At 40.4% G+C, this 17,975-nt stretch overlaps 1 protein-coding gene across 4 annotated transcripts in view; it reads left to right on the top strand.

Moving 5' to 3' along the window:
• The first annotated feature begins 2,642 nt into the window (after positions 1–2,642).
• Positions 2,643–17,975, top strand: part of GAB2 (GRB2 associated binding protein 2) — a 210,086-nt gene continuing 194,753 nt past the window's right edge. For all 4 annotated transcript variants that reach the window (XM_056561270.1, XM_056561263.1, XM_056561264.1 and 1 more), the window contains exon 1: positions 2,643–3,004. Coding sequence is in view for 3 of the 4 variants with exons in the window: in XM_056561263.1 (XP_056417238.1) it covers positions 2,933–3,004 (72 nt within the window). In the remaining variant the exon portion in view is untranslated. The remainder of the gene's footprint in view (positions 3,005–17,975) is intronic.

Here is a 17,975-nt window from a genome sequence, read left to right as displayed (position 1 = left end):
TTTGCAAAACAGTCCACCAGACCATCCCTTGAAATGTTGGCATCTATGTATGGTCCACAACTCATTCGAGTAGCCATCATACAAAGTAACCCTCCCCAAAAAAAGAAGAGAACTTGCTCTCCGCTGCCACCTATTGGAGATAGCATCCCTTTTAAAACATGACTGGGGAGTATATGCCAAACCATCATTTCTCCTATAAGGAAAAGTTACCCAGTTCTGGCTTGGCATATAATCCCCAGTCATGTTTTAAGGCTCTTTGAGGGTTGAACATTGGCTTAATGGATTTCTACCTCTATAGGTGGCAGTAGAGAGTAGGTTATTTTCATTCTGGAGGAGGGGCTACTTTGCATCTTTTTTTTTGTCCCATGGTGCATTGCATGGCTTGTAAGACTCCATACACCAGTTTAGTCCCCTCAATGAGAAACACTACCCCCTCAGTCCCAGTAAAAGTCATATGACGTATACATTAGGAGCGGTTGGCTAGCTTCAGCTTCCCACAAAGAGCCTTCTCTCTACTGCCACCTATTGGATAGAGGATCCCATTAAGTCAATGCTCAACCCTTAAAACATGACTGGAGATTATATGCCAAACCAGAGTTTTTCCCCTAAAGGGAGAGTTACCCAGGATTCTGGTTTGGCATATAATCCCCAGTCATGTTTCAAGGCTCTTTGGAGGTGGAACATTGACTCAAGTGAATTCTACCTCCACTAGGTGGCAATGGAGAGCAAGTTCTTTTTATTCTGGAGGAGGAGCTACTTTGAATACTTTTTTCTTCCTATGAACTAGTGTTTCCCAACCGGCGTGCCTCCAGCTGTTGCACAAACTACAACTCCCAGAATGCCCGGACTCACACATCTGCTGCATAAAAATACAACCATAATTTCCCTACAGACAGTCACGTGAAAAAGTAAGTAGAGGGGAGGGGGGGGGGGGGGGACCTGGTGAGGAGACCCCAGAACCTCAGCATGGACTGACAGCAGAACTGTGCCCAGATACTGGCTGTGGAATATTATCTATTTCTCATCAATCCATGTATATTCTGTCTTTTATGTATTATATCTGTATATCCATTTATCTATATGCATCACATATGATTTCTACCTCATATCTATCTATCTATCTCATATCTATCTATCTCATATCTATCTATCTATCTCATATCTATCTATCTATCTATCTCATATCTATCTATCTCATATCCATCCATCTATCTCATATCTATCTATCTCATATCTATCTATCTCATATTTATCTATCTATCTCATATCTATCTCACATCTATCCATCTCATATCTATCTATATATCTATCTATCTATCTCATATATATCTATCTAATATCTATCTATCTCATATCTCTCTCTCTCATATCTATCTATATATCTATCTCATATCTATCTATCTATCTCTCATATCTATCTATATCATATCTTTCTATCTATCTCATATATATCTATCTATCTCATATCTATCTATCTATCGCTTATCTATCTATCTATCTCATATCTCATATCTATCTCATATCTATCTATCTCATATCTATCTCATATCTATCTCATATCTATATCTCTCTCTCTCATATCTATCTATATATCTATCTCATGTTTATCTATCCATCTCATATCTATCTATATCATATCTATCTATCTATCGCATATATATATCTACCTCTCTCATATCTATCTCATATCTATCTATTTCATATCTATCTATCTCATATCTATCTCATATCTATCTATCTATTTATCTCATATCTATCTATCTCATATCTATCTATTTATCTCATATCTATCTATCTCATATCTATCTATCTCATATCTATCTATCTCATATCTATCTATCTTTATCTCATATCTATCTATCTCATATCTATCTCATATCTATCTATCTCTCATATCCATCTATCTCATATCTATCTATCTCATATCTATCTCATATCTATCTATCTATCTCATATTTATCTATCTATCTATCTATCTCATATATCTATCTCATATCTATCTCTCTCATATCTATCTCATATCTATCTATCTATCTCATATCTATCTATCTATCTCATATATCTATCTCATATCTATCTCATATCTATCTCATATCTATCTATCTCATATCTATCTCATATCTATCTATCTATCTCATATATATCTATCTATCTATCTCATATCTATCTATTATATATATATATATATATATATATATATCTGCCCTATGTGTTTTTCTCTCCTATCTATATCTTTTGTCTCTTGTATACTATTCCTCTCTCCTCAGTATCATTTCTATATCTCTGGCTTCTACAATCTCCCGGACTCCTGTTCCCATCCATCTTCTGCCCCAAACCCTCCTGAATCCCCCTTATTTCCCGCTCCTAATAACAATGCTATCTATACAGCGGGGCTTTACTGTACAGGATGGGTCGTTATGTTTCCTCCCTGATACATTGTATCCATTCCTCCGCTGTATCCTCCTCCTCCTCAGTCCCATCCTATGTATCTTTCTTGTTTAGTAACAAGTTGTGCAGTGTGTTGTGTCCAGGGTTGGGGGGGGGGGGGGGGGGGGTGTTTAGGAGCCCAGCCCCCCGCCATGCCCACTTATTGGAGTAGGGTGTGGTTAGGACACATTGCTGCTCTGGGAAATACACAGCCAGTTAGTTTCCTGCTTCCTAAGGCAGCTGGATGTGAGGACAAGAGGAGACAGCGCAGGATGAAGGGGAAAAACTGACAGTGACTTCACTGTGTCCTCATACAGAGGGGGTACTGTGCCCGCTGGACCCCCACCACCCATGGCACCGGTCTGCAGAAGAAAGATCCCCTTCAATGAGCCCCCCATTGACACATAAGGAGGGCTTTTATCTTCTTTTTATTTTATTATTTTGTTGCCTTTGATTGACAGATCCGGACACAAGGGGGGTCGTCGGCTTCTTCTTCTTCTCCAGGATGAGCGAAGGAGAGGTGGTCCACGCCGGCTGGCTCCGAAAATCCCCTCCGGAGAAAAAGTTGAGGAGATATGTAAGTAGGAACCCCGACTGGTGGTGCTGAGTATAGTGCATGATCATTGTTAAAGGGGGACATGGGGAGGGGGATAGAAGTATTATTCATTGTATTGTGTCTGGCCGGGAGGGGGGGGGGGGTGTACAGTTAGGCGATCGCTTTGCACCTGTCACAGGTGTGCTGCACTGTAAACACACTGGGACGTCCGTCGCTTTTAACTCCTCCCTGCCCAGCAGTCCTGCTGCTCTGTATTGTGATGTCAACTTTTTTTTTTTTGTTTTTTTTTTTGTACATGACGGAGTTAATGGATTGTGCCTTGGTGTAACAAGTTTGACCAGTCGGGTTTCACCATTTGGGTGGAGGAGACGAGTCAGCAGGGGGTTAAGGATCGGAGTCGCCATCTATGTCTATACTGTGTGCGGACAGGGGCTGAGCTCTAATGGAAAGCTATGAAGAGGGGGGGGGGTGGATGCTTAATATGGCACCAGGACCCACCTGGACCTTCTATCTTGTTGTTTCCTGTTGCAAAACTACAGCACCCAGCATGCCCGGACAGCCTTCGGCTGTCCGGGCATGCTGGGTGCTGTAGTTTTGCAACAGCTGGAGGCACCCTGGTTGGGAAACACCGTTCGGCCGTTCCCCCCCATTCTTGCAATATAGCTGCTGTAGGACTACAAGTCCCAGCCCTCAGCCGGTCCCACATGTGGCCGAGTCATTATTATTTACCGTTGTGTATGCTGGGTGTCAGTCCAGCCTTGACCATCCCACCCACCCTGGGAATGATGCTGCAGTTTCTGCTTCACCCTGTCATCCTCCAGTTCTCCTACAGAGAGTCCATCACGTTATTGTTCTCTATAGGAGAAAGCGGGTCTCTGCCTGCAAAGGGTTACAAATGAACAGTGTATGTATGTATGTGTGTATATATATATATATATATATATATATATTAGCTGAGTACCCGGCGTTGCCCGTTTTTTCCTACCTAATCCTTGTGGGGGAGGAAAAGCAACATAGGAGGAAGTACTCATATCCCGACCTCCTATCCCGACCTCCTATCCCGACCTCCTATTTCATCCTCATATCCCGACCTCCTATTTCATCCTCTTATCCCGTCCTCTTATCCCGTCCTCCTTATCTTGTCCTCTTATCCCGTCCTCCTTATCTTGTCCTCCTTATCTTGTCCTCCATATCCCGGCCTCCATATTTCAACCTCCTATCCCGTCCTCCTTATCCCGTCCTCCTTATCCCGTCCTCCTTATCCCGTCCTCCTTATCCCGTCCTCCTTATCCCGTCCTCCTTATCCCGTCCTCCTTATCCCGTCCGCCTTATCCCGTCCGCCTTATCCCGTCCTCCTTATCCCGTCCTCCTTATCCCGTCCTCCTTATCCCGTCCTCCTTATCCCGTCCTCCTTATCCCGTCCTCCTTATCCCGTCCTCCTTATCCCGTCCTCCTTATCCCGTCCTCCTTATCCCGTCCTCCTTATCCCGTCCTCCTATCCCGTCCTCCTATCCCGTCCTCCTATCCCGTCCTCCTATCCCGACCTCCTATCCCGACCTCCTATTTCATCCTCCTATCCCGACCTCCTATTTCATCCTCTTATCCCGTCCTCCTTATCCCGTCCTCCTTATCCCGTCCTCCTTATCCCGTCCTCCTTATCCCGTCCTCCTTATCCCGTCCTCCTTATCCCGTCCTCCTTATCCCGTCCTCCTTATCCCGTCCTCCTTATCCCGTCCTCCTTATCCCGACCTCCTATCCCGACCTCCTATCCCATCCTCCTATCCCGACCTCCTATTTCATCCTCCTATCCTGACCTCCTATTTCATCCTCTTATCCCGTCCTCCTTATCCCGTCCTCCTTATCCCGACCTCCTTATCCCGTCCTCCTATTCCGACCTCCTATCCCGACCTCCTATTTCATCCTCCTATCCCGACCTCCTATTTCATCCTCTTATCCCGACCTCCTATTTCATCCTCTTATCTCGACCTCCTTATCTCGACCTCCTTATCTCGTCCTCCTTATCTCGTCCTCCTTATCTCGTCCTCCTTATCTCGTCCTCCTTATCCCGTCCATATATATATACACCTGATGTAAAAGAGAGCGTTATGGGTTACAGACGTTTCACGATGTGCAACCTCTGTTGGACTGGCGTTGATCTGGGGGAATGGGTGGAAGATGATGCCATAAAAGGGACGATGTCGGCCAAACACCTTAGATGCAAAGTTTTACCGCCTGTCTTTCCAGGTTGCGTCAAATGGTTTATTTTTGCCAGATTTGGATGTAACGCAGGCGGTATCTATGAAGGTTCCTGTCATGGTCTTCTATCACCAATGACCGCCAAGCCCACCAGCAGTCCAGGATTTAATTTTTTTACCTGTTTTTTTTTTTTTATTTAAACCCCAGAATGTTGGTGGGCCTTGAGGACTGGGTCGGGGACCACTGGGCTAGATGTTGTGGTTGCATCTAGAACAGGGTTGTAAAACTAATTTTCACAGAGGGCCACGTCAGCGTCCAATTGTCTAGATCAGTGGTCCTTAAAGGGGTACTCCACCCCGATGGCGGGGTTCCCGCCGCTGGGGACCCCTGCGATCTCTGCTGCGGCACCCCAGACATCCGGTGCACAAAGTGAACTTCGCTCTGTGCTGGATGACTGGAGATGCGGAGGCTCGTGACTAGAGAAGAGTGAACTTACAGTAACTTTGATTCGTCACGAACTTCTCGGCTCGGCAGTTGATGACTTATCCTGCATAAATTAGTTCAGCTTTCCGGTGCTCTGGTGGGCTGGAAAAGGTGGATACAGTCCTAGGAAAGAGTCTCCTAGGAATGTATCCACCTTTTCCAGCCCATGGGAGCACCGGAAAGCTGAACTAATTTATGCAGGAAAAGTCATCAACTGCCGAGCCGAGAAGTTTGTGACGAATCAAATTTACTGTAAGTTCACTCTTCTCTATTCGTGAAGTCACGGCAACACCCCCTCAATGCAAGGCTATGGGAGGGGGCGTGACGGCCGTCACGCCCCCTCCCATAGACTTGCTTTGAAGGGGTGTGGCCGTGGCGTTACGAGCCTCCGGCGCTGCCTTTGGATAAGATGTCTAGGGGCGAAGTACCCCTTTAAGGCCGCCAACAGTCCAAGACTGGAATTTTTCCTTGTTTAATTCCAATGGAGTGTTGGTGGGCCTTAAAGGGGTACTCCGCCCCTAGACATCTTATCCCCTATCCAAAGGATAGGGGATAAGATGTCAGATCGCCGGGGTCCCGCTGCTGGGGACCCCGGGGATCGCTGCTGCAGCACCCCGCCATGATTACTGCACAGAGCGAGATCGCTCTGCACATAATGACGGGCAATACAGGGGCCGGAGCATCGTTACGTCACGGCTCCGCCCCTCGTGATGTCACGGCCCGCCCCCGTCAATACAAGTCTATGGGAGGGGGCGTTGCGGTCATCACGCCCCCTGCCATAGACTTGCATTAAGGGGATGGGCCGTGATGTCATGAGGGGCGGAGCCATGACGTCACGCTGCTCTGGCCCCTGTATCGCCCCTCATTACGCACAGAGCGAACTCGCTCTGCGCAGTAATGATAGCGCGGTGCCGCAGCGGCGATCCCCGGGGTCCCCAGCAGCGGGACCGCGGCGATCTAACATCTTATCCCCTATCCTTTTGGATAGGGGATAAGATGCCAGGGGCGGAGTACCCCTTTAAGGACTTGGTTGGACACTGGTTTAGGCTACACTTGTAGCTTGGACCAACACTTAAACTAAGCTCTGGTCCTTACTCTAATGACATAAAAGAGGACGATGGAGGCCAAATCCACCCTAGATGCAAAGACTTACTGACCTATCTTTCCAATTGTGTCAAATGGTTAATTTGTGCCAAATTAGGAACAAAAAAAAACAAACAAAAAAATTGTATGAAATGCAAGTGGTAAATAGGAAGGTTCTTGTGGTGGTCTTCGCCTTTCATCAAGACGACCCTCAAACAGTCCAAGGTTAGAATGTTTTCTCTGGTCCATTCCAATGGAGTAACTGAAAGAACATGAAATGTTGGGTGGCCTTGAGGACTGCGGTGGGGACCACTAGTCCAGATGTTGTGGTTGTATCAAGGACCACATCAGCGTCCAATTGTCTAGACCAGAAGTCCCCAACCCAGTCCTCAAGAACACCAATAGTCCAGGATTGGAATTTTACCTGTTCCATTCCAATGGAGGAACTGATAAAAACCATGAGTGTAGGTGGGCCGTGAGGACTAGGTTGGGGACCACTGGTATCAGGCTACATTTGTAGCTTGGCCCACCACTGAAACTAAGCTCTGACCAGGGGTCAAGTCCAGGGGAAAAAATGTGGGAACCTACCTAAGATTTCCAGTCAAGGGCTGGTTCTGCTAATGGGAACAATGTTCCTGCTGTGGAAAAAGTGCAGGAACTCAGTTCCCATGCATCCCTGCAGGACGTAAAGGGGTGCTCTTCCCCTAGACATCTTATCCCCTATCCAAAGGATAGGGGAGAAGATGTCAGATCGCGGGGGTCTCGCCGCTGGGGATCTACCATGCAGCACCCACCTTTAGCGGCTTCCGGAACTGCTGGAGGTCCTCAGGCTGAGTCCATCTCAACCACGAGGACAGAGCATAGTGACGTCATGGCTCCGCCCCCGTGTGACGTCACGCTCCGCCCCCTCAATGCAAGTCTAATGAAGGGGTGTAACAGCTGTCACGCCCCCTCCCATAGGCTTGCATTGAGGGGTAGGAGTGTGATGTCACACGGGGGCGGAGCCGTGACATCACTATGCCCCGTGATCGCCAGTAATCAGACCCGGAGCAAACACGCTTGGGGGACTGATTCTAACGGGTTGCGGTATGCAAGATCACGGGGGTCCCCAGCGGCGGATAAGATGTCTTAACACCGGAGTACCCCTTTAAAAGGTTACTCCACTGGAAAATATTAACTTTCTGGCACCAATTAATGTAAAAGAAAAACAGATTTGTTAATGACTTCTATTTAAAAATCTCAATCCTTCCAGTACTAATCAGCTGCTGTATACTACAGAGGAAATTCTTTTCTTGTTGAATTTCCTTTCTGTCTGACCACAGTGCTCTCTGCTGACACCTCTGTCCATTTTAGGAACTGTCCAGAGTAGGAGCAAATCCCCATAGCAAACCTCTCCTGTTCTGAACAGTTCCTGACATGGACAGAGGTATCAGCAGAGAGCACTGTGGACAGACTGGAAAGAACTAAACAACTTTCTCTGGAGCATACAGCAGCTGATAAGTACTGGAAGGATTAAGATTTTTAAATAGAAGTCATTTACAAATCTGTTTAACTTTCTGGCACCAGTTGATTAAAAAAATAGTTTTCCAGTGGAGTGCTCCTTTAATCCCTGGGTCCGGCCCTTACTTTGGTATCAATGGCTCCTGTAGGTTTTGGAGACACCTAAGAAGTGGCCTTGACCCCTTTTGTTGAAGGGATCCTACAAGGTCCGATGTGTTAGGAATCCCTAGAATAGGAAAACCCCATTTTGGTTGCATAGACCAAGAGGGAGGGGGCACGTACATGATCGGATTTAGGAGGGGCTTTGTCGGACCCATGCATGTGTAATTATACCAATGACCTTGACGCTGCGTTGTCCACGTAGATCACTTTTCCGATCAATAGGATCATCCACTGTCACTATGCTCTACTTTCTGTGAATTAATGCCGCGGGGGGGGGTTGGGGGTGAGAAGTGCGGCATTTGGGATGTAGCAGAGATGTGTATGTCGTGTATGCTAGACAGGGAGATTTATCAAAACCTGTCCAGAGGAAAAAATGTTGAGTTGCCCATAGCAACCAATCAGATCGCTTCTTTCATTTTACACAGGCCTTTTCAAAAATGAAAGAAGCGATCTGATTGGTTGCTATGGGCAACTCAGCATTTTTACCTCTGGACAGGTTTTGATCAATCTCCCCCTATGTTCAGAACGCTGGGTTTGGGAGGCAGTGTCGCACAACACCACCTTGTGACGTCACGCGACGCCCCCTCCATTCATGTCTATGGGAGGGGGCGTGACAGCCGTCACGCCCCCTCCCATAGACATGAATGGAGGGGGCGTCGCGTGACGTCACAAGGTATTAGCCACAGCAGGAAACTCGCCCAAAAAAAAAGCCACTTTTTTGGGATTTTTTTTATTTATTTATTTATTTTCTTCCTTTGTTGTTGTTTTTTTTATATTTATATAAATTTATTTAAAAAAAAATAATTTTGTTAAGCAAAAATGTGTCAGCCAGACCCACTGGTAATTTTTTTCACTCTTCATTGGTGTTTTTTTTTTTTTGGCATTTCTCTAAAATTGCGGCACGATGTCCGAGATTATGGTGTTTTTGTGTTTTGTTTTAATTACATTTTTTTAATTACATTTTTTTTTTGGCTCCTATGGACTTCTATGGGAGGGGGGGGGGGGAAGCACTAGAAGAAATGCAATGTGGGTTTAACATTAGAATTTTTCATAAATTTTTTTTTTTTGGGGGGGAGGGGCGTTTTTTTTTCCCCCCCTACTCTTATCTGTGTGAAAAAGGTCATTCTGGAGAAAAAAAAAAAAAAAAAAACAATTTCCACTAAAATCATGAAAACAGGCAAAATGGCAGAAAGAAACGCTAAAATGCATGGAGAAGTGTAGGTGTTTTTTTTTTGTTTTTTTTTCTTTTTTTTGGGGGGGGGGGGGGGGGGAATACTATTTGGGCATAAAAAAACAGTAGCCTATCAAGTCCATGTTGTCCAGGTCCATAATATGGCGCCCAATAATCGACATTTATCGACATATGTCTCAACATGCTGGGAGTTGTGGTTTTGTGATAGCCGGAGGCGCCCTGGTTTGGTAACGCGGTACTAGAAAAATAAACTTTTTGTATCATGGATTTACCCTTTCCTAGAAGAACTTATCTTAGGGTAGATAACGGTGTTACTATAAGGCACCATAAGGCGGCATCCATAGGGACTCAATATGAGCTTTTCCTCACATTCATTGTATCTTTTATGGTCACAAATGTTTAGCTAGGATTAGATGAAAAGACACAGCGACCCCCCTGTCATCAGGCTGTGTGTGGTATTACAACTTGGCTCCATTCACTTCAATGCAACCGAGCTGCGATACCACACACAACCTGAGAACAGGGGTGGTGCTGTTTCATGGCTCCACTCCACTAGAGTTCTTTGGGGTCCGAGCAGTTCGGAGGACCCCAGCCATACAAAGCAGAAACACAGCTTTAAAGGAGTACTCCGGTGCAAAACTTTTTTCTCTAAATCCACTGGTGCCAGAAAGTTAAACAGATTTGTAAATTACTTCTATAAAAAAAAAAAAAAAATCTTAATCCTTCCAGTACTTATTAGCTGCTGAATACTACAGAGGAAATTCTTTTCTTTTTTGAACACAGAGCTCTCTGCTGAATCACGAGCACAGTGCTCTCTGCTGACATCTCTGTCCATTTTAAGAACTGTCCAGAGTAGGAGAAAATCCCCATAGCAAACATATGCTGCTCTGGACAGTTCCTAAAATGGACAGAGATGTCAGCAGAGAGCTCTGTGTTCCAAAAAGAAAAGAATTTCCTCTGTAGTATTCAGCAGCTAATAAGTACTGGAGGGATTATGATTTTGAAATAGAAGTAAATTACAAATCTGTTTAACTTCCTGCGCAGTATTATAGTAGTTATAGCCTTGTATATAGGGGGCAGTATTATAGTAGTTATATTCTTGTATATAGGAGGCAGTATTATAGTAGTAATATTCTTGTATATAGAAGGCAGTATTATAGTAGTTATATTCTTGTATATAGGAGCAGTTTTATAGTAGTTATATTCTTGTATATAGGAGGCAGTATTATAGTAGTTATATTCTTGTATATAGGAGCAGTATTATAGTAGTTATATTCTTGTATATAGGAGCAGTATTATAGAAGTTATATTCTTGTATATAGGAGCAGTATTATAGTAGTTATATTCTTGTATATAGGAGCAGTATTATAGTAGTTATATTCTTGTATATAGGAGCAGTATTATAGAAGTTATATTCTTGTATATAGGAGCAGTATTATAGTAGTTATATTCTTGTATATAGGAGCAGTATTATAGTAGTTATATTCTTGTATATAGGAGCAGTATTATAGTAGTTATATTCTTGTATATAGGAGCAGTATTATAGTAGTTATATTCTTGTATATAGGAGCAGTATTATAGTAGTTATATTCTTGTATATAGGAGCAGTATTATAGTAGTTATATTCTTGTATTTAGGAGGCAGTATTATAGTAGTTATATTCTTGTATTTAGGAGCAGTATTATAGTAGTTATATTCTTGTATATAGGAGCAGTATTATAGCAGTTATATTCTTGTATATAGGAGCAGTATTATAGTAGTTATATTCTTGTATATAGGGGGCAGTATTATAGTAGTTATATTCTTGTATATAGGGGGCAGTATTATAGTAGTTATATTCTTGTATATAGGAGCAGTATTATAGCAGTTATATTCTTGTATATAGGAGCAGTATTATAGTAGTTATATTCTTGTATATAGGGAGCAGTATTATAGTAGTTATATTCTTGTATATAGGAGCAGTATTATAGCAGTTATATTCTTGTATATAGGAGCAGTATTATAGTAGTTATATTCTTGTATATAGGAGCAGTATTATAGTAGTTATATTCTTGTATATAGGAGGCAGTATTATAGTAGTTATATTCTTGTATATAGGAGGCAGTATTATAGTAGTTATATTCTTGTATATAGGAGGCAGTATTATAGTAGTTATATTCTTGTATATAGGAGGCATTATTATAGTAGTTATATTCTTATATATAGGAGGCAGTATTATAGTAGTTATATTCTTGTATATAGGAACAGTATTATAGTAGTTATATTCTTGTATATAGGAGCAGTATTATAGTAGTTATATTCTTGTATATAGGAGGTAGTATTATAGTAGTTATATTCTTGTATATAGGAGGTAGTATTATAGTAGTTATATTCTTGTATATAGGAGGTATATTCTTGTATATAGGAGGCAGTATTATAGTAGTTATATTCTTGTATATAGGGGGCAGTATTATAGTAGTTATATTCTTGTATATAGGAGCAGTATTATAGCAGTTATATTCTTGTATATAGGAGCAGTATTATAGTAGTTATATTCTTGTATATAGGAGCAGTATTATAGGAGTTATATTCTTGTATATAGGAGCAGTATTATAGTAGTTATATTCTTGTATATAGGGGGCAGTATTATAGTAGTTATATTCTTGTATATAGGGGGCAGTATTATAGTAGTTATATTCTTGTATATAGGAGCAGTATTATAGCAGTTATATTCTTGTATATAGGAGCAGTATTATAGTAGTTATATTCTTGTATATAGGAGCAGTATTATAGGAGTTATATTCTTGTATATAGGGGCAGTATTATAGGAGTTATATTCTTGTACATAGGAGGCAGTATTATAGTAGTTATATTCTTGTATATAGGAGCAGTATTATAGTAGTTATATTCTTGTATATAGGAGCAGTATTATAGTAGTTATATTCTTGTATAATGGAGCAGTATTATAGTAGTTATGTTCTTGTATATAGGAGCAGTATTATAGTAGTTATATTCTTGTACATAGGAGGCAGTATTATAGAAGTTATATTTTTGTACTAAAAAATAATATCAGACGGATTTCAAATTCCTGCCACAGCCTTTGTGGCCGAATCCTTATGGCCCCCTTGAATTGCTATGACTCAATGCATTCCTAAGGGACTTAGCGCAGGTCTAGCCAAAAATAAAAACCCTGAATGACCCTCTTTGGTGAGGTGATAAATGCTTTCAATTTACACACCAGAAATATCCAAATTTAGAAAAGAAGAAAAAAAATGTCAGTTTCCAAATGCTGATGTATCCAAGAATATTGATGCTCCGCCACGTGTTCAGCATATAAAGCGGAAATCAGCCAAAAAATGTCTCCTGCGGTTCTGGCGATGTGGAGGGCAGGGAGTTCTGTAAACTTCTGGCAGTCGTCTCATTGAACAATAACAACACGAAATGGTCGATTAAATGGAAACAAATAAAAAAAAAATATATATAAAAAGGGATTGTTTTATTTCTATTCTTTTGTTGTGGCCTCACAATGAAGAGATGGTTCATAGGCTTTATGGCAGTGTTTGCCAACCAGTGTGACTCCAACTGTTGCATAACTGCAATTCTCAGCATGCCCCCTATGTACAAGAATATAACTACTATAATACTGCCCCCTATGTACAAGAATATAACTACTATAATACTGCCCCCTATGTACAAGAATATAACTACTATAATACTGCCCCTATATACAAGAATATAACTACTATAATACTGCCCCTATATACAAGAATATAATTACTATAATACTGTCTTCTATATACAAGAATATAACTACTATAATACTGTCTCCTATATACAAGAATATAACTACTATAATACTGCTCCTATATACAAGAATATAACTACTATAATACTGCCCTTATATACAAGAATATAACTACTATAATACTGCCCCTATATACAAGAATATAACTACTATAATACTGCTCCTATATACAAGAATATAACTACTATAATACTGCTCCTATATACAAGAATATAACTACTATAATACTGCCCTTATATACAAGAATATAACTACTATAATACTGCCCCTATATACAAGAATATAACTACTATAATACTGCTCCTATATACAAGAATATAACTACTAGAATACTGCCTCCTATATACAAGAATATAACCACTATAATACTGCTCCTATATACAAGAATATAACTACTATAATACTGCTCCTATATACAAGAATATAACTACTATAATACTGCTCCTATATACAAGAATATAACTACTATAATACTGCTCCTATATACAAGAATATATCTACTATAATACTGCTCTTATATACAAGAAAATAACTACTAATAATACTGCTCCTATATACAAGAATATATCTACTATAATACTGCCTCCTATATACAAGAATATAACTACTATAATACTGCCTCCTATATACAAGAATATATCTACTATAATACTGCCTCCTATATACAAGAATATAACTACTATAATACTGCTCTTACATGCAAGAAGCTCTGCTCTTAACCATGCAGTATATTTTTTCCCATAAGGCTTCCAGGGGAGGTTTTCATATATCGGGCTCTGGATGGATTAATGGTTCCCTATGGTGAATTCTTCATTGCACCAGTATAACAATGTCTCTATGCTGCAGAGCCTGTGACGGAACGGATCGGCGTCTGGTGCTGCACGTTTTGTGTCGCTCGCCGCTCTACCCCCCCTGTGTCATGTTTCCCGGTATTGACTTGCTCATTGACGTCAATGACGTGATTCACAATGTCAATCTAAGATCAGGGTTTCCCAAACAGGATGCCTCCAGCTGTTGCAGAACTACAACTCCCAGCATGCCCGGACAGCCGAAGGCTGTCCGGGCATGCTGGGAGTTGTAGTTTTGCAACAGCTGGAGGTCCACAGTTTGGAGACCACTGATATAGGGGAGGTAGATCCTTTTTTTCCCCCATTCAACCCCTGTCCTCTAGGTGCTCATTATGTATGAAAAGAGTGAGATATTTAGATGTAAGAAAAATAGTTACAGTTCATTGCAAAAATAGTTACAGTGCATTACAAAAAATACTTGCCGTTCGTTACAAAAATAGCTACAGCTCCTTACCAAAATAGTTACTTTTCATTACAAAAATAGTTACAGTGCATTGCAAGAAATAGTTAATTACAAACAGTTACAGCTCATTACAAAAATAGTTAGTGCTTCATAAAAAACAGTTACAGTTCATCTTAAAAACAGTTTATTACAAAAATAGTTACAGTGCATTACAAAAATAGTGTATTATAAAATAATTTACAGTGCATTACAAAATAGTGTATTATAAAAATAGTTTCAGTGTAATATAAAAATAGTTACAGTGTATTATAAAAAAGTTACAGTGCATTGCAAAATAGTTACAGTGCATTATAAAAAAAAAAAGTAGTTACGGTGTTTATATTGAATCCACAAGTTACATGATAGCTACCCTCGTACAAACCACTGATGACGGCTGTCCGGGCATGCTGGGAGTTGTAGTTTTGCACAGCTGGAGGCATCCAGGTTGGGGAAACACTAACTTAGATCGTCCTATATGGTGCAGACGCAATGACAACCTATGACAAATCCAGCTCTGCTACATCTGTGGATTTACCAGAGATCAGAGCCTTGTCTTGTCCTCTATATCCATTGTCTACCTGTAAGATTTGTGTCCCCCCCCCCCCCCCCCAGTGTGTAATGTGATCTGGTCTCTGACTATTTCTTTCACCATGGTCCTAATTTAGCTTCCTGCGCCCGTATCGTTTACCGCAGACCACTTGTACCTGTCATTGCCTGGACTGGTGTCACTGGGCGGCTATTGGGGAGGGGGTTAGATGTAACATTTCGGGATGTGCCACCCTAATAAGAACATTTTGATAATTTTGTTACCCTTTAAAGGGGTACTCCGGTGGAAAACTTTTTTTTTTTTTTTTTTTTTTTTAAATCAACTGGTTTCAGAAAGTTAACAGATTTGTAAATTACTTCTATAATTTTAATCCTTCCAGTACTTATTAGGGGCTATATAACACAGAGGAAATGCTTTACTTTTTAGATTTCGACCACAGTGCTCTCTGCTGACCTCTGCTGTCCATTTTAGGAACTGTCCAAAGCAGCATATAATTGCTTTGGGGACAGTTCCTAAAATGGACAGCAGAGGTCAGCAGAGAGCACTGTGGTTGTGACAGAAGAGAAATCTAAAAAGTAAAGCACTTCCTCTGTAGTATATAGACCCTAAAAAGTACTGGAAGGGTTAAGATTTTTTTTATAGGAGTAATTTACAAATCTGTTTAACTTTCTGGCACCAGTTGATTTAAAAAAACAAAAAGTTTTTCACAGGAAACCTTTTTTTTTTTTTTTTTTTTTTTTTTTTTTTTTCTTAAATCAACTGGTGCCAGAAAGTTAAACAGAATTGTAAATTACTTCTATTAAAAAATCTTAATCCTTCCAGTACTTATTAGCTGCTGAATACTACAGAGGAAATTCTTTTCTTTTTGGAACACAGTGCTCTCTGCTCGTGATGTCAGCAGAGAGCTCTGTGTTCCAAAAAGAAAATAATTTCCTCTGTAGTATTCAGCAGCTAATAAGTACTGGAAGGATTAAGATTTTAAGTAATTTACAAATCTGTTTAACTTTCTGGCACCAGTTGATTTAAAAAAAAAAAAATACGTTTTTCACCGGAGTACCCCTTTAAGTACCTGCTCTATAGCAGCTATTGCAGTCTATAGATCCCTTCTCTAGCAGCAAAATCTGGCACTATATGACGGTATTATGTTACCATTGGGGGTGGTACATTTTGGCACAGTTCTGTGTAACTTTTGTAGTAGTTTTATGTTGGCCTTCACTTTTTAAGCGGTAGTATTAATTCAGCACTATATGGGGGGTACTATGTAACCATTGGAGGTGGTGCATTTATGGCACTGTTATGTCACCTGTATGGTAGTATTATGGGGGCCCTCGCTGTCATTGTATGTTGCTGTCATGTAAGTTTTAAGCGGTAGTATTGTTTATGCACTATATGGGGGTACTATGTAGCTATTGGAGGTGATACATTTTTTGACACGGTTATGAGTCACCTGTACGGTAGTATTATGTGGGCCCTCGCTGTCATTTATACGTTACTGTCAAGTTAGTTTTAGGCGGTAGTATTACATAGTATTATATGGCACTTTTATTTAAAGGGGTATTCCAGGAAAAAACTTTTTTTTATATTTATATATCAACTAGCTCCAGAAAGTTAAACAGATTTGTAAATTACTTCTATTAAAAAAAATCTTACTCCTTCCAATAATTATCAGCTGCTGAAGTTGAGTTGTTCTTTTCTGTCTGGCAACAGTGGCTCTCTGCTGACATCTCTGCTTGTCTCGGGAACTGCACAGAGTAGAAGTGGTTTGCTATGGGGATTTGCTTCTACTCTGGACAGTTCCCGAGACAGGTGTCATCAGAGAGCACTTAGACAGAAAAGAACAACTCAACTTCAGCAGCTCATAAGTACTGAAAGAATTAATATTTTTTAATAGAAGTAATATACAAATTTGTTTAAATCTCTGGAGCCAGTTGATATAGATAGATAGATATATAAAAAAAAAAAATCCTGGATCACCCCTTTAAGCGTCCCCCATAACTACTTCATGTATATACATACCTGCCACTTTCTATCTTGTTGACATGAATGTGTTCACACATGGCTTTTAGTTAGTGGTAGGTACTGCCATTGCCTACCGCCGCAATTTCACAGCTACTTTTCAGAACTTGCACTATTTTGCACTATTTTCCGTACAATTGCTCATTTTGTTACGATTTTGGAGAAATTATAAAAAAAAAATGTAATAAATAACAAAATATAATAATAATAATTAATAATAATAAAAAAAAATTCTAAAAATTTTTTTAATTATTATATATTTAGTATTATTATAATTTTTTTTTTTTTTTTTTTTGCATTGCACTACAAATTTTCTAATTATTTCTTTCAATTATTATATATATTTTCCCTTACACTTCGGATCGGTTGTGCTCGCTGTGTTTCGTTAGATCGCAATAACACATTGAAAGGGGTTATCCAGGAAAAAAAACTTTTTTATATATATCAACTGGCTCCAGAAAGTTAAACAGATTTGTAAATTACTTCTATAAAAAAAAAAAAAATCTTAATCCTTTCAGTACTTATGAGCTTCTGAAGTTAAGGTTGTTCTTTTCTGTCTAAGTGCTCTCTGATGACACCTGTCTCGGGAAACGCCCAGTTTAGAAGAGGTTTACTATGGGGATTTGCTTCTAAACTGGGCGTTTCCTGAGACAGGTGTCATCAGAGATTACTTAGACAGAAAAGAACAACCTTAACTTCAGAAGCTCATAAGTACTGAAAGGATTAAGATTTTTTTTTT

Source organism: Hyla sarda, chromosome 2 (assembly GCF_029499605.1).
Source record: "Hyla sarda isolate aHylSar1 chromosome 2, aHylSar1.hap1, whole genome shotgun sequence".
Classification (NCBI taxonomy): domain Eukaryota; kingdom Metazoa; phylum Chordata; class Amphibia; order Anura; family Hylidae; genus Hyla; species Hyla sarda.
The sequence above is the reverse complement of the archived record's forward strand: the minus strand, read 5'-3'. Positions and strand labels throughout refer to the sequence as shown.